Raw genomic sequence first — 21,431 nt, 5'->3', positions numbered from 1 at the left:
CTAGACCACGATCCAGTCACGATGGAGGACCAGCTCGTCCAGTACCTGACCAACACGCAGTCGGCGGCCGAGGGCCCGCGCAAGCAGGCGGAACTGGACCTTAAGCACGCCCAGTCCAAGGAAGCGTTCCCCCTCGCCCTCGCCAACATCGGCAGCCACGCGTCCATTTCGATCGAGATCCGACAAGCCGCGCTCTCGTCCCTGCGCCAGTTCATCGAGAGAAATTGGAGCGGCGAGAGCGATGAAGGCCCCACGATCCCCATATCAGACCCGGTCAAGGAGCAAGTACGAAATGTGCTCCTGGAGTTGGCGCTGGGCTCGGATGGCGAGCGAAAGATCAAGACGGCGGCTAGGTACGTTATGACATTGTTCAATATGCTCAGTGCCCCTAGGTTCGGAACATAGCCTCGCGGGTGTGGGTTTTCCACCAACCACGGGCTACATCAAACCCGTAGAAGCCTTGAGGTCATTGCATGGAACCGGGACTGATGAGGGGAAATAGCTTTGCCGTCGGCAAGATTGCCAATGTTGACTTCCCGGAGCAGTGGCCAACGCTCCTGCCCACTTTGCTCAATGTTATCCCCAACGGCTCGGACGGCCAATTACACGGCGCTCTCAAGGTCCTCAGCGATCTTGTGGATGAGAGTCTGAGTGATGAGCAGTTCTTTAGCATGGCCCAAAGCATTGTCAAGGTCGTCTACGACGTTGCGATCAATGAGGGCCGTAAACCAATTCTACGTGCTCTGGCCATCTCTGTCTTCAAGGGATGTTTCGACCTCATGGACCAAGTCAAGGACGACCACCCCCAGGAGGTCAAGGGTTTCGCCGAGGAGGCACTCAAGGGTTGGTTCCCATTCTTCCTGCAGATCATGAAATCACGCTTGCCTGAGCGGGATGGGCAGGATGCCAGCCAACCCGAGAGCTGGAATGGCGTTATTGCCCTCAAGCTCCAGGTTGTCAAGTGTCTGATGAAGGTCAAGTCCGTTTTCCCTCAACTCCTCCTTCCCGAAACTCCCCACTTCTTCGGAGCCGCTTGGGAAGAACTGTCGCTGCTGGAGCCCGCCTACGACCATATGTATATCGAGAATGAAGCCCAAGGCCGCTTAGAAGACTCGGACGGGCTGCCCTACACGCTAGATTTCCTTGTCCTCGAAGAGCTGGATTTCTTGACCGGCTGTTTGAGGGCTTCTCCGGTGCAGAAGCAGCTCGAGGCGGAGCTCGCGGCTCGTGGTGGTGCGCTACACGAAACTCAGTGGGTCTTGGATCTCATGAGACTGGCCACCTCGTATGGACGCATCGGCCGCGAGGAGGAAGAACTCTGGGAAATCGACGTCGGCCTCTACTTGGCCGAGGAGACTTCCGTCAGCGCAAACTACACCCCTCGCACGGCTTCAGGCGATATCCTGATCAAGCTGGGTGAATGGCTGAGTCAGCGGGCCCTAGAGGGTCTTTATGCTCACACCAAGACTCTGTTCACCGGCGAAACTTCGTGGAGAAGACAGGAGGCTGCTCTATACTTGCTTAACATGCTTATCAGCGACTTCCTGGACACTGGGAAGAATGTGCCGGCTGAAATCACTCAAGCCTACCTCGAGTTGGTGAACTACGCAATCAACAGACCGAATGAGCCCCTATTGCGCGCCCGAGGATACCTAGTTGCAGGCATGCTTGTGCAGTGTGATGGGGCAGTTGCAAGTCTAGCGGAACCAACCGTCAATGCCATCACAGCCGAAGAATCCGAGCTCGTTCAGGCTGCGTGCATCAAGGCCGTCGAGGGTTTCATCAAGGGTGGCGTCATTCAACAGCCTGGCCAAGCCACGGTCGTTCATGCTATCTCGCAATGGGTGGCAAGCAAAGATATGACAGACATTGAGGATGCAGATGATCTCTTGGTCACCTTGGCTGAAACTCTTCGCAGCGCTATCAATATTGACAAGCGCATCACTGTATCAGCAGATGTCCCAGCTCTTGATCTTCTATTCCTAATCGCCAAGCACGGCGCCTCCAACTGGCAGGTGACAATGATGATCTGCGAGGCATTTGAGGATATCGTTCAGAGTATGGCAGATCCTGCATCGTACCATGCTCTGTGCCAAAAAGTCTTGCCATCTTTGACTGGAGCATTCGACGTAGCTAACGTCACATCGGACAACCCACTAATTACTGTAAGCCTCTCAAACACCCCAAGATGTTGTACTTTAATTCTAACACGCGACAGTTTGCCACGGAGTTGATGGCTGCCTTGACACAGTATGGCACGGAGCCTCTCCCCCCTGGTTTTGTGGCAGCTACCCTCCCCAAGTTGAACCGCCTCCTCACAGAGAGTAATGAGGGAGAAATCTTGCGACCAGGCGCAGAATCAGTGAAGTATCTGCTGGCTCATGATCACGAGCAAATGTTCAATTATCAGGATGAGAGCGGTCGCTCTGGTTTGGAGATTTGCCTCCGTATAATCGACAGACTCCTGGGCCCCAACATCGAGGACAACGCTGCCTCCGAAGTCGGTGGTCTTGCCGCTGAACTGGTTGAGAAAGCCGGCCGTGAGCGACTGGGACTGTATCTGGAGCAACTCCTTCAGGCCGTTGCGAATCGACTAGCGACTGCTGAAGCTGCCACGTTCATCCAATCCCTGCTTCTGGTATTTGCTCGGTTGTCTCTCGTTGGGGCTCAAGAGGTGGTCAACTTCCTCAGCAACATTCAAATCAGCGGAGAGAACGGTCTCCAGGTTGTCTTTAGCAAGTGGCTGGAGAACTCTGTCAATTTCGCAGGCTACGATGAAATCCGTCAAAAGTAAGGCAATATCTTCATCTTTATATGATTATAACTGACCCTCGACAGTGTCATCGCTCTTTCAAAGCTATACACTCTTGGCGATCAACGCATAGCACAGACCATGGTCAAGGGAGACCTGATCATGCCTACGAGCGACAGAATCATGACTCGCTCGCGTGCGAAACAAAGTACGTGGACCTCGCCTTTCAGGACTCAAGATCTAACCGGGTCACCAGCTCCCGATCAATACACCATGATTCCCGCCCCTCTCAAAATCCTAAAGGTCCTAGTTGACGAGCTCGCTTCTGCCTCTGGTATGCAGAGCGCTGCGACCGCTGCTGCCGCTGCTGCGGCACAGTTTGTCGAAGACGACAACGATGATGACGGCTGGGAGGATGACCCCGATACGGTTGATCTGAGCCTTGGTGGCACCAAGAGCGATCTTATGGGCTACTTGGACGCTAACAACATGCGCAACCGTGATGATGAGACTCAGCAGTACTTGGCAGAGTTCTTCATCCACGCTGCCCGAGATAACGTCGCCAACTTCAGCGAGTGGTTCCCGGCTCTCACAGACGATGAGAAGGCTAAGTTGAGCCAGCTAGCCAACGCGCAGAACCAGTAATCCTTAGGAAAGGAAACATGGAGGGAGATGAAACAGCAGGCACCTCCCCTTGGGCGAATACGCAATATGGAAGATGAGACATGGGTTTTCATACGCAGATAGATTAGTCTCCTAGCGATGAGACAATTAAGGGCGGCAAAGTTCATTAAAATGTAGATAGATAGATGGCCACCTGGATGACATACACGTCTCCCAGCAGCGTGGCGGGAGGAAAGACCTGTGGATAGTTGGCTTGGTTGGTCCATTACAGCATTGCAAATTTCTTGTTCACCAACTGTTCCATAAACGATCAAAGAACTAATCAGAAGTTGTTTATAAACTACTATATACTACAAAACATAACCTCAAGGGCCTTACTGTATTCAGAGCATCGCGAAATTGCCTCTCTGGTTTGAAATACTTCAAATGTAGAACGCCCCCAGCCCACACACACACACAGCATTATTCACCTGTCGTCAGTCAAGTAAAAAGGCCTCCGAACTGCTAAGGGTTGGTCGGTCCTAGAAGTAACGCCGTCATAAGTTTCGTTGTCTTAACTTAACGCGGGCCTGTATCCGGCATCATCCTCATCACACCAAGCATTGCCTTATGAAAGGGATACTAACCTCGACTTGCTGGGGTGTTCCACGTGTAACTAGGATCATTAACCGGAGTCATTGCAGTCAGTCTACCTATACAGCACGCCACGCGGTTATACCATAGCAATGACATGAGACTAATGTGCATGCACAGCCCAAACTGTAGCTTACTTAGAACGTCGTTGGGGTCGTGAAGATGCTACCTGGATGCGACACAATGTGGTCTCCGGAAACAATTGGCCGTGGCCGGTCAGGGAAGTCTGTTGGCAAATGCTTGTCTCTGGGTTACCACGTTGCCCGGTGGTATCGTCATGCAGCTGTTGAAGACTGTGACCGCTTGCTCTGTAGCAGTGTCGCACTGACGGCGAGCATTTGGGGGCCGGCGTACGACGGACCATCTGGTCCAGCCTTAGCACAGGACGTAAGGACTATAATTCAACTAATAAGCACGCCGAATCTAAGGCAGGTAGCGTTCCATAGCATACGGTTAAATGTGTCTTCAAACCTGCCAGACCCGTCAACTGGGGAGAGCCGGACGGTGTTGTCCAACGAGACGTAAAGACTGGTAGGCGAGATATAGCTGTCCTAGACTTAATTACCCCGGATTCTCCCAACTCCACAGCCGTAGAGTCTATCGTTAGAAATCGCTTGGGTAGGCATGTGAAGACATCACAATGAGCTCCTACGTATGATATCATGCTAGACCCGACTTTCTCTTGTTGTTCTGCTGGCTGGCCCGACGGGTCACAACGTGTACTACAGCGTGCTTCTATATAGTGAAACACCGACTAAGTTGGCCAACTTCCGGAGATGTCCTCGCTAATGATCATACTACTGATCAAGTCTACTATATGAACCGTACTTTTTTTTTTTTTTTTTTTTTTTTTTTTTTTTTGTTACGTGGTCCCTCCTTAACCTCTTCGAACTCTAAAAGGCATGGTGCATGAACGTCGTACGCCACACAGGTGCCCGAGCTCTGCATCGGTGAGCGATTCAAACTGCGAAGCTTGTACACGTACATATCGCGCGAAAGAGTGCGCGATGAGGTCCGAAAACGGCTCGCCAGTGCTTGCACGTATCCTGATTAGGGAGTTCGCTTACCAGGTCAAGGGCTCCCGGGGCCTTGAGTATGGCTCGCAATACCGGCACAGAGTCACAATTGCAACACAGGACAAGGCCGGCCGTAGCAGCAGCGCAGCCGAACATTGCAAGACTCCCATGGAACCGAAGCTGCAGCAGGAGTCAGTCCCCGGCTACGCTTCGGGGCTCAAAATGACGGCTCATCCTGACCGGGCACGGGAACTCCGCTGTGCCCTCCGTCGGGCTATGTAAGTTGGAGCGGGCGCGAAGCGACGAAAGTACAGTACCTGCGTAGTTGCCCAACTAGCGCAGCCAGAGCCCAGCATCGCTCCGTGTCTGGCGCCAAGCGGATGGCCCTCAAGACCAATCCGATACTTGAAGATGATGTTGGTGTCGGGAGCCCGGCCTCCTCTGCACGTCAGGGTCGCATGGCACACAACACTGCAATGCGGCTTCCTTGAAACTGTAGGGCTAGTGTGTGTTATAGTGTGGGCACGGACAACGAGCATAACGGAGCAAACTAGTCTCTCGAGCCAAATAGATGAAGAAGAAAGCATCAGATAACGGCCACTGGTCCATTCGCGAGCCAAGTCCCCTTCGCCAAGAGCAACTTCGAACTGTACCGTGAACCCCAACTCCATCCTTGTCTGTTCTCCTCTTGATCGTACCCTCTCTTCTCCACCTACTCCCCCGCATTCGAGATACACGGGGGAGAAGACACATCCCTTAGCGACACCAGACATTGCAGATCGCACCAGAACATCCACAACTGCACACCTTCGCCGCAAGACTTCCAGCTCACGAGAGCGCCTTTGGGGTGGCCACCTGTCCCGCCCATCCCCTGTCAGCGTCCCAAACTTCAACTCCAACTGGGTGACCGCTGGTCCCTCCAGTAGGTCCGGAGTGGAGCAAGGCCAAGGGCGAGGGCCGGCATTCATTCATGCAAGTGTGGAGGAGTAGCAGCAACGCGATTGGGATTTTGCTAAGACGCCTCCTCCGCATTTCCCATATGTCCCGGACTGGGGTCTGCCTAGCCAGGGATACTCCGGCTAAATTCCCATCGCGGTAGCTGATTTCCTGATCAGGCATCCCAACCTAACTCTAGACGAAGTCTGCGATATTACGCCGGCAGGGCGAGTTTCGTCTATCACGCCGCCCCTATAATTTCAAGTGGGTACGGTCCACGATGGCAAGACCTGGCCGCGCAGCCAAGGATGGAAGGGCTATGTATACAGTCGTTGCCGTTGGTCTGGGTCTGCTGGGCGTCGTCTTCGTTTCGTATCAGCTTCACCTGTCGTTTTGGGACTCGCCCATCATGTTGAAGATTCTAGGCGCAGGTCTCCTGTCCTTGCAGCTAGTCACGCCGTCCTCGGCTACGCTGCTTTACGTATCGTCCTATGCCGGCACGATCACGACACTAAACCTGACTGTGCCTAGTGGGGATACCTCGAGCGCCTCTATTGACACCATCTCAACGTCGACTAGATGTGCCTCCAGCCCATCATGGTTGACCCTGGATTACCCCAAATCGCTGCTCTACTGTACGAATGAGGGGTTCACCACGCCCGGATCTATATCATCGTTCAAGACCAATAATGATGGAAGTTTGGTTCAACTTGATCAGCTTGATGTAATTCTAGGCCCAGTCAGTGCCGTCGTCTTCGGAGAGGGGGGCCACGGTCTAGCTCTGGCACACTAGTAAGTTACAGTCTACTACAGTAATAACGTTCGACTCTCCAGAACCGGCAGGCCGCCGCAGTAGTCTGCCTACTGTGGTCATGGCTCCTGGCCTCATCTACTTTTGAACCAAGTGAAGAGTACATCTGACTTCGCTTCCGTAGTTCTGGATCGTCTTTCAGTACTTTTTCTACAGCCGACCCGTCTGCACTTGCCCCATTGCAGAACCAGACTTACACGCTTTCACAGCCGGGTCCCAACGCGACTCGGCAGGATGCACCACACCCACACCAAGCCCTGCTTGATCCCACCGGACAATATATCCTTGTGCCGGATCTTGGTGCTGACCTGGTGCGAGTCTTTCGGGTAGACAAGGGCGGCGTCACCTGGACAGCAGTCGATCCTCTCGTAGCCGCTCCCGGCTCTGGGCCGAGACATGCAGCCTTCCTGAGAACTGAGAGCCACACACTCATGTACCTGATCAGCGAGCTGGCCAATACCATCACGGGCTACGAGGTCTTGTACAATAGCAACTCGACCCTGGGCTTCACGAAATTATTTGTTACCAGCACGCACGGCGAAGGGAAATCTGTCCCAGATGGAACCTCAGCCGCTGAGATTACACTGACAGTAAGCCTGACTTCACTCATACTACTCAATAGGAACGTCACTGATACAAATATTCAGCCGGACGAGAAATTCCTCGTCGTATCCTCCCGCGGAGAAAACTCATTCACAATTCCGAACTTTGATTCAAGCAACAGCACTGAGATCGTTTCGGACGCCCTCATTAGCTTCTCCGTAGATCATACGAGCGGAAACCTGACGCACGTGCAGTCTTACCCTTCCGGTGGACGCTTTCCACGCCAGTTCTCGGTAAACAAGGCAGGAAACCTGGTTGCGGTGGGTCTGCAGTCAGACAGTCGCGTTGTCATCATTGAGCGAGATGTGAAAACTGGTGTGCTTAAGCGGTTCCTCGCCAATACTACCGTGGCAGGGGAGGTGACTGCAGTCATCTTCAATGAATAGTCAGTAACATAGCGGGTCTAGACCAAGCAGAGGGCCCCTGGACAAAAGGGGCCTCACGTTCCAAGAATCAATAGACGAATCTGAAGAGGTCTTTACGTATAGTCTACTCGCCAAAGCCTGAGGTACAATGTTGATGAGCCTCTCGTAAGGGCAAACCCGACCCTTCTTGAGTGCCCGGCTAGTAGCGCAGTATTGACTATGTAGAAAGGTCTACTCATCATGCGTGCGGCAAAGGAGCCTCATCAAGCACCTGGAGCAGAACTACGGTAGGTCCAACGCTCATGATGTCCACGCCGCGGGGATCCTCTGCAGCATACAATCTAATTAGATTGAATCACCTGCCGCCGTGGAGCCGCGTACGCCCTGGCTCACTCCTTCTCCAGCGCTCTGACTGGACGCTCGCAAGCCACGGCGGGCTATCACTAATATGAGCTGTCGCCACCGGGGCTCGATTAATTTGATAATTATAGAAATGATCGAGGCGTAGAGCCCCTCATAAATTGAACGTATGCGTGTCGTAACGGCCAGGCTAGCGATCACCATGAGACTGGAATCTGTAGCAGAGGACTCGCTGTTAGAAGGGATTTCTCTAGCCGCACAAGGTGTTCATAAGAAGCTGATATTTGGTCTCTGTCTAAGTACCACAGAATGGCAACCCTGCCAAGGTACAAGTTCTTGCCAGGTGACACTCTGCACCAACGTGGGATCGTAGCAGGGGGCGGGTCGGCAATCACACGGGCGTATTCCGCTGCGTACTCCCAATCCAGAAGCAAGGGATCGCAGAATAGATGGTTTGCTCTGCGATAGATGGCGAAATGGGGTTTATTAGGCGCCTTTTTGCGTTCTGGGAAAGTATCACGGCGTACACATGCCCAAGGAACTATATTCCTGTCCGCAGTCATGACATAGTGCTGACGTAGAAGAGTAAGCTAATATGGTCTCGTATACTGGTACAATATAGTGCGCAGTGGCCAAGTCAGCCGTCATTCTCAAGTCCTAAGGGCCAAGGCGTTGATCTCACAGGGCGGGGGCTCAGCCATCAAGTCCAAGGATGGCCTCTATATGTACGTATCCCACATTCACTACGGCCAGTGGCAATTCTGTATACAGCACACAAGTGGATCCTGGTTTCTCTTGCATGTTGAGGTATGGCCGCGTGTTGACGAGCGCGTTTGGGAGAAGTGACCGGATGAGCCGTTTTGCGTACCCCGAAGCGGAAGTCTGCGGAGGCTCGCGGCCGACGGGCCTCACTCGAGGCTGTGTTATGGTGCCCTCCAGCGCGGCCGACTTGGCTACGGGTGACAACACAGGTTTCGAGGGAAGGCATGATCAAGAACCAGGAGTTTGGGCTGAGGCTAACATGCCCAGGGGTGTAATTTGACATCCACCGCGCGTCAACGTGTAACAAACTATTCGATGTATGCGAATAAGGAAGAACCAGGCCCTCGACCGGTAATTGTAACAGTGGTCTCCCAAACCTCGCTCGAGGTTCATCGACGGCTCAGTAATGAAATTCTCGAACCAAGGCTCAGGTATGAGAATCTAGGATGCCAATGAAAGGAAATGAAGACTAGGATCTATTAGTGTGATTCAAAGCAGGACCTTAGCTGGCCACCGAATCTCGACGCCAGGTCCCGGCTGGGATGGCGCAAGCTTGATTGTCGTAGGAACGTAAAATTAGAATGCGTTCCGGACCCGAAATGAAGAACCAGAGAGTGCCCATCAATCATGGTTTACCACGTACAGTTCCATCTTAAACAGATACAAACCAAGGGATAAGCTCATAACCTGATTAGGACTTCTGAAACTGCTAAATTCACTTAAGGATCCCAGCCTTTTGTAGCTCAATGCCTTTCCCCACGCGTGTCTTGAGATAACTTCGGAATCGCCTGAGAGCATCTTATTGTAGAGTTATAAGTGTCAGGGTGTTGGCGCCGGCGGTGTTGGTTCTCATGCAGGGCTGCCACGTTTTGGACAGTCGTTCACTGAGGTACCCATTCGGCCCGTTCGAAGCCTCGCTCCCTGCAAATACCTTCTTACACCAACACACATGAGGCAGCTGTGGCCAATGAAACCTCTAATCAAGCGTGTTGTCAGGTCATCCGTTCGGTTGTGGCGCGCATCATACCATGTTGATCGTTGCTGTGCTTAAAGGGCCAAGGCCTGCCACATACTATGTAGACCACCTTCGCAGCGTTGATCCACTAGTTTTTATGAGGACGAGCGAGCCGTGTCTTCCCAGACAGCAATCGAGCTCCGCTTTTCTATGCTCTTGGAGCGGGATCTCTGGAGTGGTCGGTCCTGGGGTAGACTTCAATAAAGTCTGTAGGGCAATGGTAATGCCACGTCGGATGGTGGGCGAGCCGGCGTTACCAGGCCTGCAATTTAAGGATACCTCCCGTCCGACTCTCTTAGATGATTGAAACACGATGCTTAGGTTGACTATGGAAGTCTGGCGGCAAGTGAATATGCGAATCATTAGATCGAGTTCCGAGAAAGCATGGGACGTGGGACGAGGGACAACTAAATGTTAGCGAGGTTAGGATTCTGGATCAGTATTGCCCCAATAGGCATGGGTCGCGAATCCCACAACAGTTCCGCAACAGTCAACTTAGTGACCATGGTAAGGGCCAGTCGGTAGCAATCCTCCCTGCCTTAGTGTTCTTTCGGATCTCCAATCCAGCTTCTAGGCGGCGGGGCTCGCCATCTTGACACAATATACCCCAAATTGCGGGGGTCTGTCCAAGCAGCAATAGCGAGGATACCAGCGCAGTAGGCATCCGATGGCGCTGGCGCTGGCGCTGGTGCTGGCACCGGCGAAATGCGACGAGCCGCTCGCTGTTCGTGGCAAGCAGTTAGAACAATACTGCCTGCCAGATCGGCTAGATCCAGGTTGCAGCTCGGCAGCGCAGCGATGCTAGTCACCTGGACGCGCACCTGCAAGATGGACCTACACGATAGGGGGCCCCCGCCCCGCGGCCGTGCTCATTCCCACAAGCGACACAGACGGGCGGTAGCGAGCATGGGGCGAGCACAGGTCCTCTACATTACATATGTATGCAGTGTCCGTAGTGTAGGTGAGGTGAGGTGGTCAAGGTGGTGGGTGGTGAGCATGGCAAGGGGTCAAGTGTGGATGGGATTGTGTCGATGCCCACCGCATTTCCGCTTGCCAACCAGTCACAGCGAGACGTGCCGCACTGCAGGGAATCACTGCTTGTAACTCAAGCACAGCTTGCACAGTACGGTCGTGGAAGGGTCCAGTAGGTACCGTAGTCCACGGGTGGGTATCTCTATGGTATCTCCAAGCCACCACCCGTTGCCTAGGCACTGTTTTCTGGGCGCATACCCTCGGCCACCCCACGCTGGAGAAAGGCAACTCAGTTCAGTTTACGTACCCAGGTCGGTAACCATGCCCTTGAACGCTGGGCGTGAACCAGGGCCTCGTCTCCCCGCTACCTCTTTCCTTCTGTCCGATCTGAGGTCGTGAACGGAGGTGGACCCCAAACCTTAATACCCTTATGCTATGTCTTCTCCAAAGCTTGATCGCTGGTCACCAGATGCGCTGCTCTTATACTGCATGCGCAAGGTCTGTCTGAACGGGTTGCGACAATGGCTTGCTCATGCCACAGAGACGACGCCATCGGCCCAGACCCTCGGAATGCCGCGGTAAGTACTTGACATATGCTTCCCCCGCCAGCTTTCGTATTATATGCCGCCGAACCGCGGAGAGGGTACGGATCATCCAGTTCTGGTAAGCAGCGCCGTCTTGCTTGACCTCCACACGCTCTCCTGCTGCCCCAGTGACCACCGGGCCGGCGAACATATGCTCCCCATCAGTCGCCATCGTCAGCCGCTGTGGATAGGTACGCAACCAAGAAATGGCGAAGACCGGCGCCGGTACCCATCATCGTTCGATCAAAGAGAGGTGTCGGTTGCAGCGCACCGACCAACTAGGCCAGGGTGAAAAAGGTGTTTGTACCTAGACACACCGCATTCGCTCAAAGGAGTGCTGAGGTCCCTGTCGTCCGTCGCTCATTCCACGTCTGGTTTAGTCTCCAAATGGAGAAAGTACATAGTCTGGGGTTCGTGACAAGGGCGTTAAGTCTCGTGGGACTGGGGTGACGGGCTGGGGTTCTGCGCATCGCTTCTGCACCTTGCATGGGGTGGGATGTGGAGGAGATTGACTTGTACAGTCAGATCCTCCGGTTTTCCAGAGTTCCGTTTAAATAACAAGTCGGCCGCTGCCGTCCCTTGCAGGCCCCCTTCTCAAGGGCCCTCCCTCGCCATGTCATACTTATGATTTCCTCTTCAGTGACTAACGTGCGGCGTCCTGGGTAAATGCTTTGGTTTTGGTTTTTTTTGGGTTTGAGACTTAGGGGTTCCCGTCCGGTTACACCAGTGGGCACATAAGTGTTATTGCCCCCAGCATACCTATGACTTCCGACTTGGTTACCACGTCGTTGACTGCGGTAAGCCTGCAGAGCAACAAGATGTCGCCGTCCTCAACGGGTGATTCGCCTCACTCGTTGGGAGGAACAAGCAGTTCGGGGAGGCAGTTTCCGCTGCCTTCGCGGGAGAACTTTGCCATCGAGGTTCCGTCGCAGCCACATTCCGCCTCCAACGGGTCGTCATTAAAGTCACCGAGCTCAGCGAAGGCGGCGCGGACAACAAACTTCAGTAGGGAGGGAATCTTGGGCTCCGCACAGAAGGCACGAAATCTGTCTCAGTCATCAGAGGCACGCCCAGACACTCTTGCCGTCGACTTACAGAAGGTGTCCAGCGATGAGAATATCAACCCTTTGAAGAGACGGAATACCGACGCAACGATTGACTACCCACGCAGGCGGGCCACAATAGCGGTAAGGCGGTCCGAGGCAAACGTCAATTAAGTATTTACTAACTGTGGTGCAAGTGCGAGGTATGTCGGTCACGCAAGTCCCGCTGTGATGGGACGAAACCGAAGTGTAAGCTGTGCACAGAATTGGGAGCCGAGTGCATCTACCGTGAGCCTGGCATCAAGCTCGATGCTGGCGACAAGCTCATCCTCGAACGACTGAATCGTATTGAAAGCCTTCTACAGATGAGCATGGTCAACAATCCGAACAGCATGCAGATATCTGGCGATTCACCGCCCATGAGCAACGGCACTGGCCTTAGTGGCGACAACCTGCTGGCTGCTAGTGGCAGCAACTTTGTGTCCATAATTCCCAGCGGTGGCCTAGGAACTTGGACCAACCATGCGACAAGCAGTATATCTACGATGCCGAAGGTCCACACAAATGCCGCGTTACACCTACTACAGTGGCCGCTGATTCGGGACTTGGTCCAGCGTCCTTACGACCCCCAAATACTCCTTCAACTCGAAATGGCCCGGGAGCCGCTACCGTCTCTGGCAAAGACGCCGTGTGTTGATTTGTCCAACACTCATGCGTACATCGAGGCATATTTCGACCGAGTGAACGTTTGGTATGCGTGCGTCAATCCGTATACATGGAGAAGTCACTATCGAAGCGCCTTGTCCAACGGGTTCCGCGAAGGGCCAGAGAGTTGCATTGTGCTCCTCGTACTGGCTCTAGGACAAGCCAGCCTGAGGGGCAGTATATCACGCGTCGTTCCTCAGGAAGACCCCCCTGGACTACAGTATTTCACAGCCGCTTGGTCTCTCTTGCCAGGCATGATGACTTCAAATAGCGTACTGGCAGCCCAATGCCATCTGTTGGCCGCAGCTTACTTGTTCTACTTGGTCCGGCCTCTTGAAGCATGGAATCTACTATGCACGACCAGCAGCAAGCTACAGTTGTTACTGATGACACCTTCACGGATCCCAGAGGACCAGAGAGAACTGTCAGAGAGGATCTACTGGAATGCGCTTCTCTTCGAAAGCGATCTACTAGCAGAGCTGGATCTTCCTCATTCTGGTGTTGTTCAGCTGGAGGAACACGTCGGGCTTCCTGGTGGGTTCCAGGGCGAAGAGTCAGAAGCAGTAGGGCGAGACGACCTTTGGTACTTCCTTGCTGAGGTAGCTCTTAGACGGCTGCTCAACCGTGTGAGCCAGCTGATCTACTCCAAGGATTCCATGGCATCGACAACAAGTTTGGAACCGGTTGTGGCTGAGCTCGACTTCCAACTCACTCAGTGGTATGAGAGTTTGCCTTCGGCATTGCAGTTCCCGTTTACTCGAGCACCACTGGCGGATCCGGTGCAAACCGTCCTACGGCTGCGATTCTTCGCTTGCCGAACAATCATATACCGGCCCTACATCTTGGCAGTGCTGGACAACGAACAAGCCGTTCTAGACCCCTCAGTACGGGACAGCTGCCACAAGTGCCTAGAGGCGTCAATTCGGCAATTGGAGCATATAGGTGCACAGTAAGTTGTGACTCCCCCAAATTTATTGGCCAATGCTGCATCCCTTTATTTTATGCCTTATCCGGCTCCCCAATTTTTCCCCCAATCTAACCATTTGACCGCAGTCACGCCGGCCATATGCCATACCTGTGGCAAGGAGCACTATCAATCGTCTCACAGACCCTCCTAGTGATGGGGGCTACCATGTCGCCCTCGCTATCCAACATCTTGTTGACGCTTGTGCCTCACCGGGAGGTAATCGACCAAATCATCAACGATGTCATTATGGACATCGAGAGGATGGCAGTCCTCGCGCCTAGTCTGAGCTTGGCGGCTGAGATCATCAAGGAGGCTGAAGTCAGGCGACGAACGTTCCTGAACGGCTGAATCCTTGATCCCATCGACGCATACGACCACTGATGCCCATTCTGAACTACATCATATGGACCTTTTCCCAGTTTACCTTGAACTCAACGGCTGTTGGAATTCCAACCCGCGACCACTGTCGCTGCCGAGCACCAATCGCCTGTGCGATGTTACTGGCACAATCACTTCATGGCACTGGAGGCGACCGGGGGCTTCACCCACATCGGCCATGCCAAGCGCTCGTCTTACACGCATTTGGCATGTGTGAACGGCGTGCGGCAATGTCAGTCGTCATGCATGCGGTGGCTTGGTCTACTCTACGCTGCGTCGAGGGCCTTTCAGCCTCGTCGGATTAACCGATGCCAAACACACCGGCGCCTATACTTGCACCTGCTGCGGAAGTGTGGTAATTTGCGGAGATGGTGGCTTTTGGGCAGGACAAAACAGGCTTCCGACGACCGAGGACGAACCCGACGGGCAAGACGGGCACCCAGTACCAAGAGTCCGTCTCACCTGGGGGTTGCACCGCTGCGCTGGCACGGCACCTGACGCGAAATGATCGGTCATGGTTGGCGGGGAATTCTCAAGGGTATAGGGATGCGCGGCCCGCCTAACCGCAAGAACCCCTCTCCGCCAATCAGCGCCGACTCCTCTATCCGGAAGCGGACTGGGCTCTGAATCGCATTACCCCACAACCAAGAGGCGGTTGCTAATTACCTACTACGACACAACTTATCAGGTGGAAATACCTTCATCAAGTCGTCGGGGGAATATACAGTGCTGAATGAGGGCTCTCTGGGTTTCATTTTGACTCAAGGTATACTGCTACCGCATCCATGCGGTTAGGATCTCCCAACCAACAAAACAAAAAAAAATCTCCTGAAAGAGGCCTTCCATTCCCTTCCTTCGCACATTCTAGGCATAGCCTTGCTTTTGAGCCGCCATAACAATTCAAGCGACTCGCCGCTGTTCGGGCAACGTCTCTCGGCCTTTTCTCTTCTTGTTTTTGTGGACAGGCATCGGTGGGAGGTGGGGATACATCGAGATTGCATATACTTGCGGAAGGGTAAGCATCTGGTGCCGATCACCAGACACGACAAGTTCGCGTGGTTCGTGAAGTTTTGTGTATATAATGATTACGACACACTTCGTCTTTCAGTCGGCCCGGGAAGATGAGAGGCCAAGCCAATTCGAGAGAGCTGCAGGTAGCCAGCAATTCTGGATTAGATGGAAAATATACCCAATTCGCACCATGGCGCAATGTTCTGCATGTCTTATAATGTATGTGGTGTGCATCAAAGATCGCGTCGTCCTGGATAGCTGCAAGTCCTTAATATATACGAGCTGCAGGTCCAATACCGTGCCCCTGATGCCATGCGTTTTGGATAATACGAGTTGCATATGTCACTATACCGACCCAGGCCAATCAATCATGCAAGTGTATACCAGGTGGTCTCCCTGGTGTGCTCTTCACCGTCTTGTAGGTGTGTCACTAATTGGTGGCCGCTATGCGCGCTTGTGTTACAAGTGACTGACTATACCTAAAATATATTGTAGCACATATGTTTGCGCGTCCCCTCCTCAACATGATACCCTGGCATGTCCATCTGTGTCTGCGAGGTCTCAATGGACATATACTCCCACCGCCACACCTGTCTCGAAGGACCCAGTGCTGGATGTCCACTACGCGTTTTTCCGGAGCATAATTTCCATGCTCGAATTCTTCCGGCGAGAATGAATTCATGATGAAGTAAATCGTCTCGAACTCCTTCCTGCATGATCGACCCGTTCCAAGCCCCCTCTCTTGTTGCTGCGTCGCCCTGCCACCCCATTCCATTGCAGATTAGCGAAGCCTAACGGCAAACCCCGGATCCCACATCCCCTCCCCTGGTAGCAGATCTTTCGCGGCCTTGGGACTTGAGCCGCCATGCTGGGATTTGACTATCGAACTCCACCCTTGACAGCACTAAGAATTTTGTCGAGCTGGGGAGATGACAGCAATAACTATGGGCTCACAGTAATCTCCTAACCATGCCATCCATAGCTTCGATGGAGCTATGAAATATGGGCCAAGTCGAGAAGGCCTCCCTCTTACGGCAAGGTTTGCGACTTGCGACAGCTGAATGGATGAGGCTTCGACGGTGGCGTTCGCCAAGATGATATTTGATCCTTCGCAGAACAAGAATGGAAGAGTGCTTATCTCCGTGGCTGCGGGCTTTAGTAAGTACCCTGCCAGTGCAACTGGCACAAGGGTTGGTAGACGGGAATGTATGACGCTCACTACCTTGCATAGAAGTTTGGCCAAGTACAGTGAACGGTTACTCAAGATTAGAGACTTTATATATTATAGCTAAGCAGACTGTTCCAGACGACACGTTTCAGTAGCTATAGAAGTATTCTGCGAGTTCTGGCCCACGACAAGCTGTATCGACCTCTGAGACGACCGTGCGTGACTCGTTGCATATGTAGGTCACGCAATTCACGAGTGCAACATAAGTTTCTTCATCTAGCAAAGTTTACCTCTGGGCCTTCAAGATCGAGTGTACCTGACGAATCAGACGTAATCACATCCTTTATATCTCGTCAATGCTGGTACCTCTTTGCCATCATTTACACAGTCGATGCTCCCTTTGATCGGTCTTTTCTGACCACAATTGCTCAGCTTGCTTTGGCACTGATGCTCAGCGAAGCACAACGCCCTGATGCGACAGGATATCCGGAACTGGGCCCAGCGCACTTGCCTCAGGTTTGTGCATCAAAATCAGCCGGCGTCCGCAGCTGTGTGCATCAGACTTCGTGGGAAGTGGTGCTTGGATCCACGAATCGTAACTCATGTCCTGGGATGTGTTTGTAGTCCAATGTATCAGGATCGAAGAGCGCGGAAGTACTGCGCGACGGCTTGTACTCCCATAGGATGTTTCTCTCTTTCGAATCGTTGATACAAGTCACTTGTGACAGGTTCAAGTGACCCGGCCTGGCCTGCTTCTATCCTAAAATCGAAAGCCGTACTTCAAGTAGGATTTTCAACTTGCTTTCTTGTAAACAGTCTCCGTAGCCCCGTAGTGCTCTGTTTCGCCTTGGGCCTCATAGAAAGTTCTATGGATGCTTTGCCGACCTCATGAAGGTTCTGGAGGGGGTTCGGGGGTGACACGGATTTTGGAAAATCCTTTTCGGGGACGGCCGGTGGTTTATCATCAAATGATTGCCTCTGCCGCTGCGCCGGTGCCTGATCAGAGGTGCGTAGTCGCAAGGGTTGGACCTCCAGCGGTGGCACATCATAGGGGGCAAACTCGGGCAGCCGAAATTCAAACTCTTCGTCCTCGGAAAGCGTGACGTCCTCGGCATCGAGATCATCTTCGTCGTAATCTCCATCTTCGGAATACCTTCGTTCCTCGTCGCCACAGACCACCACGTACCACCGAATATCCTCCTCTCTTTGCAATTTATCTCGGAGCTTTTCAAGCCAACCAGCCTTTTTGCTTCCTATCGTATTAACTTTCCGCCCCGTCTCGTCACTTGGCCCGCTCATAGCTCTTAATTTATCGGCTTTGATTCTCTCCTCATATCGTAGCATTTCTTCCATGGGTGATATGGAGTTATCTATGCGCACCACATAGTCCGCCATGTAGGCCCAAGGCCCACTCATGACAGACTCATTAAGTGGATCGTATTCCTCCAACATCTTGATAGGGGACCAGTCGTTGAAGGCAACATCACCAACAGGTTCTGGCGGTAACGGCGGAGGGGGCGGCGGGGCTGGCGGTGTCTGTGGACGTCTGTCTGGTCTGCGAAGCCGGCTTGAAGACTTATTGCGCTTCCGTGAAGCACCTCTGGATTTACTGTCTGTAGCATTCTCGCGACGTCCTCTCCTTTCTTCCGCGTAGCTGTCGTTATTCCTGTTCTGGGCATTCTGGCTGCCGTAGTTCTGCGTCAAAGTCGGCGTGCCATTGCCGTCCAGAAGTGCACTTGGGGGTATGAAGTCGTACAGCTCGTAGAGCGCTTCTAGAAGGGCCACGGCGCTGCGCGGCGCGATAATCCACTGGGGGGCCGCATCTTCGACGTTCTGGAGCACGATGAAATAGAGGATGCTTTTCCTGTGCCACCTGAATCCATGGCAGAGGTAGGTGGGCATATTATGTAGTGGTAGACGGCCTCGCGACCGCACGGCGCGGGTCAAGTTGAACTGCTCCCCAGGCTGGAATAACGGGTCCAGGCGGGGTCAGGGTGAGAGCAATGTCGCATCCGTTCTGTCGTTGTGATCCAAATCTTGAGCCGACCTGGATACTAGAAGCTTGAATTCCAGATGAAGCCGTAGACGCTTCCCTTGGGAAGCACGATTTCTCAGATATCGCCTGAGAGCGACGAAGTCCGCCAACGTTTCAATCAATTCGCAGTGACGATGTTAAAGTTGGGGCTGCAGATCTTGAGGCATGCAGGGCCATCAGCCGCCAAACACGAGCTGTCGCAGCTAACAGGAGCCAGAGCCAGAGTTGGGGCGACGCATTGATTGCCGTGCAGCTGGATTCCGGGGTCTAAGATGCGTGCGGCAACGAATGCGGAATGCCAATATGCAGGAGGATATAGAGAAACGGAGATCACAGTGCTTTCACTGCAGTCCTACCCACTACCCCTGGCTTCATGTTCTGTACACTCTTGTGAAGTTTGTTGGTGAGCAGGAAGTGGCTTGTCTGGCTCATCGAGAACACCCCTCGCTTTTGAATGGCTGTGCTTCTGGCATCTGAGCGTCACTGCTGGCGGGGCTTGGGTACTGCGGCGCTGGCTTACGTTGGAGTGGTCCTCAATTGCATATCATCGAGGTTGATGCCGCTCATAGACCAGGATGAGTAAGACGGGTGAGACCCTGGCTTATGACCGAAGGTTTCTTCAGTGAATTTCTTCTTTGACGGCCAAGTTACTGTGCGTATCCCGCAGGGTGTCATGATATCGGATGGCCCGGGTAGTAAATGCCATTGTAAAGTGGGTCGCAGCCAGGTACTTCGGTATACTAAAATAGTACCCAAATGGCCAAGTCACTAAAAGCTTCCTTTACTCCTCGGCAACTCTCCATGGATATGTCAACACGATGCGTCGTTCTAGTATCTAAAATTTAGACTCTAGCATGCCGTTTAATCAAGGAAACTCACTTGACCCTATTTTGAAGAGCAGCTCCATACTCAGGTGCCAATATTGATTGGATCACCGTCCCTGTTGAGGGCATGATGATGTGGCACTCCAGCACGTTGACCTTGGACATGAATCCCGCAACATCCAACCACCAGACCATCCGTGTTGATAGTGTGGAAGGCGGCGGTTCATCTATAGTGGGACTAATAGCTCTGGCGCCGATTCATATCCAGGTGCTGTGCGTGTTCGGAGTCATGGCTTCAGACTATTGTATGGATTGCGAGAACCCATACGACTTAGCTATATAAACCCCTCGGAACCCCGAAACGGTACTTCTAGTACATGAAACTGATCCGGAAAAATGTGTATCGTTAGAAAATGGCTCAAAGATGCCCGTGAACGCACGCAATACCATCGTGACTTGATCAAGTCGTGATCGTATGACCAAAACGTACCTTTCTAGCAAGATAATGCCTGGCCCAAAAGTCGACGGGTGTACCTGTGAAGTTTGTCTGCAATAATTATACAGAAGATCTTTTTTTACAGGATGCGCCAGATCCAGCATCCCGTTTAATGAGTTGTTAGCTACTGAAAAAAAAGACATACATGAAAACGAATCGTATTGATATGCAGATAATATTATTTCCCGGCGGATGCTAACACTCTCTTAACCAGCTCCATGAACCTAAGCTCTCGTGGATTATACCCAAGAGATGGGCTTGCTCTTCGATGTGTCAAGTTATTGCAGGAAACCCGAGTTGAGGAAGGCATCAATTGGGCTGCCCGCGCTGCAAAGCCTCAGGACCAGCTTGACAGAGAGACGGATTTTCAACCCGTTTTATAACTCCTCCATTTATAGCTCCCCAGTGGAAGCGTGAACGTTGGTCTGATCCCTTTCATCCTTCAGGCCTGAGCAGTTCTACACGCCCAAGTTAGTTGCAGTATATCGTGCAGAGTCATGGGGAAGTCCGTCGAGGAAGAAACCCGTACCCAAGCGACAGGGCAGTTCCCCTCAATGTTCAAACTTCAGGGCAACGATGACTGGCTCATATATGACTTACGGTGCAGTTGTGGCAGTTGTCACAGTCCTTGCAGTTGTTGAGATTCGTGGAATTGGTGCATCCCGTCGAATTGGTGCAGTTTTCACAATCCGTGCAGTCCTGGCAGTTGCTGCAGTTGCTGCATTTGTCGCAATTCGTGCCTACGGGGATACAGTTGAGTCACTGATCATCTATGACGAGAGTCAATAGCTTACAGTTGCTGCAATTCTCGCAGTTCTTGCAGTCCTTGCAGTTCGTGCAATTGCGGTTGCCGTTCTTATCTGACATTGCCAACGGTTATGTTGTCCCTTACGATTATTGTTGTTAACTCGATGTCCTGAAACGCAGCAATGGTCTGCAAAACACCAAGTCTTCGAGTATCTTCATCTTGATATACCCGCTGTTTTTGGCTTACCTACGTCAGATTTCCATCACTAGTGAATATGGTGCGTAAAAATTGATTGGTGCCTATACGTGATAGCGTATGTGTGTGCGTAACAACTTGATTGCATTGTAATTCACCGCAAGCACCATTCACCCAATGATGACCAAGCAACGCTAGCAATTTTCTTCATTCTAAAAAGAACCATTGGGGGTAGGAAGGGAGCAGACTATCTGGTGTTGTTGATACAAGAGACTGGCTGTCTTGATCGGCTACTTCCCCAATTACTGCAACCGCCTTCAGCCAATCAACTCAAACCGCCTGCCTAAATACATGCAGCATCGTAATCCTCCTACATCATCAATGATGTATTGACGACGTCCCAAATGCAGTGTCGACAACCCATCCTC

At 52.6% G+C, this 21,431-nt stretch overlaps 5 protein-coding genes across 5 annotated transcripts; 4 read left to right on the top strand and 1 right to left on the bottom strand.

The window, feature by feature from the left end:
* Positions 1-21: 21 nt before the first annotated feature.
* On the top strand, positions 22-3,397 carry JN550_000915 (uncharacterized protein; the record flags this gene model as incomplete). Its single annotated transcript, XM_049321194.1, has 5 exons — positions 22-353; positions 503-2,165; positions 2,219-2,790; positions 2,839-2,960; positions 3,009-3,397. The coding sequence occupies 5 exons, from the start codon at positions 22-24 to the stop codon at positions 3,395-3,397; spliced, it is 3,078 nt and encodes a 1,025-aa protein (XP_049176821.1).
* Positions 3,398-5,016: 1,619 nt separating this feature from the next.
* On the top strand, positions 5,017-5,516 carry JN550_000914 (uncharacterized protein; the record flags this gene model as incomplete). Its single annotated transcript, XM_049321182.1, has 2 exons — positions 5,017-5,303; positions 5,351-5,516. The coding sequence occupies 2 exons, from the start codon at positions 5,017-5,019 to the stop codon at positions 5,514-5,516; spliced, it is 453 nt and encodes a 150-aa protein (XP_049176820.1).
* A 725-nt stretch (positions 5,517-6,241) lies between these two features.
* On the top strand, positions 6,242-7,761 carry JN550_000913 (uncharacterized protein; the record flags this gene model as incomplete). The annotated part of the gene is made up of 3 exons (XM_049321171.1): positions 6,242-6,753; positions 6,897-7,362; positions 7,420-7,761. The coding sequence occupies 3 exons, from the start codon at positions 6,242-6,244 to the stop codon at positions 7,759-7,761; spliced, it is 1,320 nt and encodes a 439-aa protein (XP_049176819.1).
* A 4,490-nt stretch (positions 7,762-12,251) lies between these two features.
* JN550_000912 (uncharacterized protein) lies at positions 12,252-14,496 on the top strand (the record flags this gene model as incomplete). Its single annotated transcript, XM_049321160.1, has 3 exons — positions 12,252-12,620; positions 12,674-14,130; positions 14,235-14,496. The coding sequence occupies 3 exons, from the start codon at positions 12,252-12,254 to the stop codon at positions 14,494-14,496; spliced, it is 2,088 nt and encodes a 695-aa protein (XP_049176818.1).
* Positions 14,497-17,485: 2,989 nt separating this feature from the next.
* JN550_000911 (uncharacterized protein) lies at positions 17,486-18,607 on the bottom strand (the record flags this gene model as incomplete). The annotated part of the gene is made up of 1 exon (XM_049321149.1): positions 17,486-18,607. The coding sequence occupies one exon, from the start codon at positions 18,605-18,607 to the stop codon at positions 17,486-17,488; it is 1,122 nt and encodes a 373-aa protein (XP_049176817.1).
* Between the last annotated feature and the right edge of the window lie 2,824 nt (positions 18,608-21,431).

This window comes from Neoarthrinium moseri, assembly GCF_022829205.1.
Source record: "Neoarthrinium moseri strain CBS 164.80 chromosome Unknown scaffold2_Wmoseri_CBS_16480, whole genome shotgun sequence".
Classification (NCBI taxonomy): Eukaryota; Fungi; Ascomycota; class Sordariomycetes; order Amphisphaeriales; family Apiosporaceae; genus Neoarthrinium; species Neoarthrinium moseri.
Note: the sequence above shows the minus strand (reverse complement) of the source record. Positions and strands in the feature narration are given on the sequence as shown.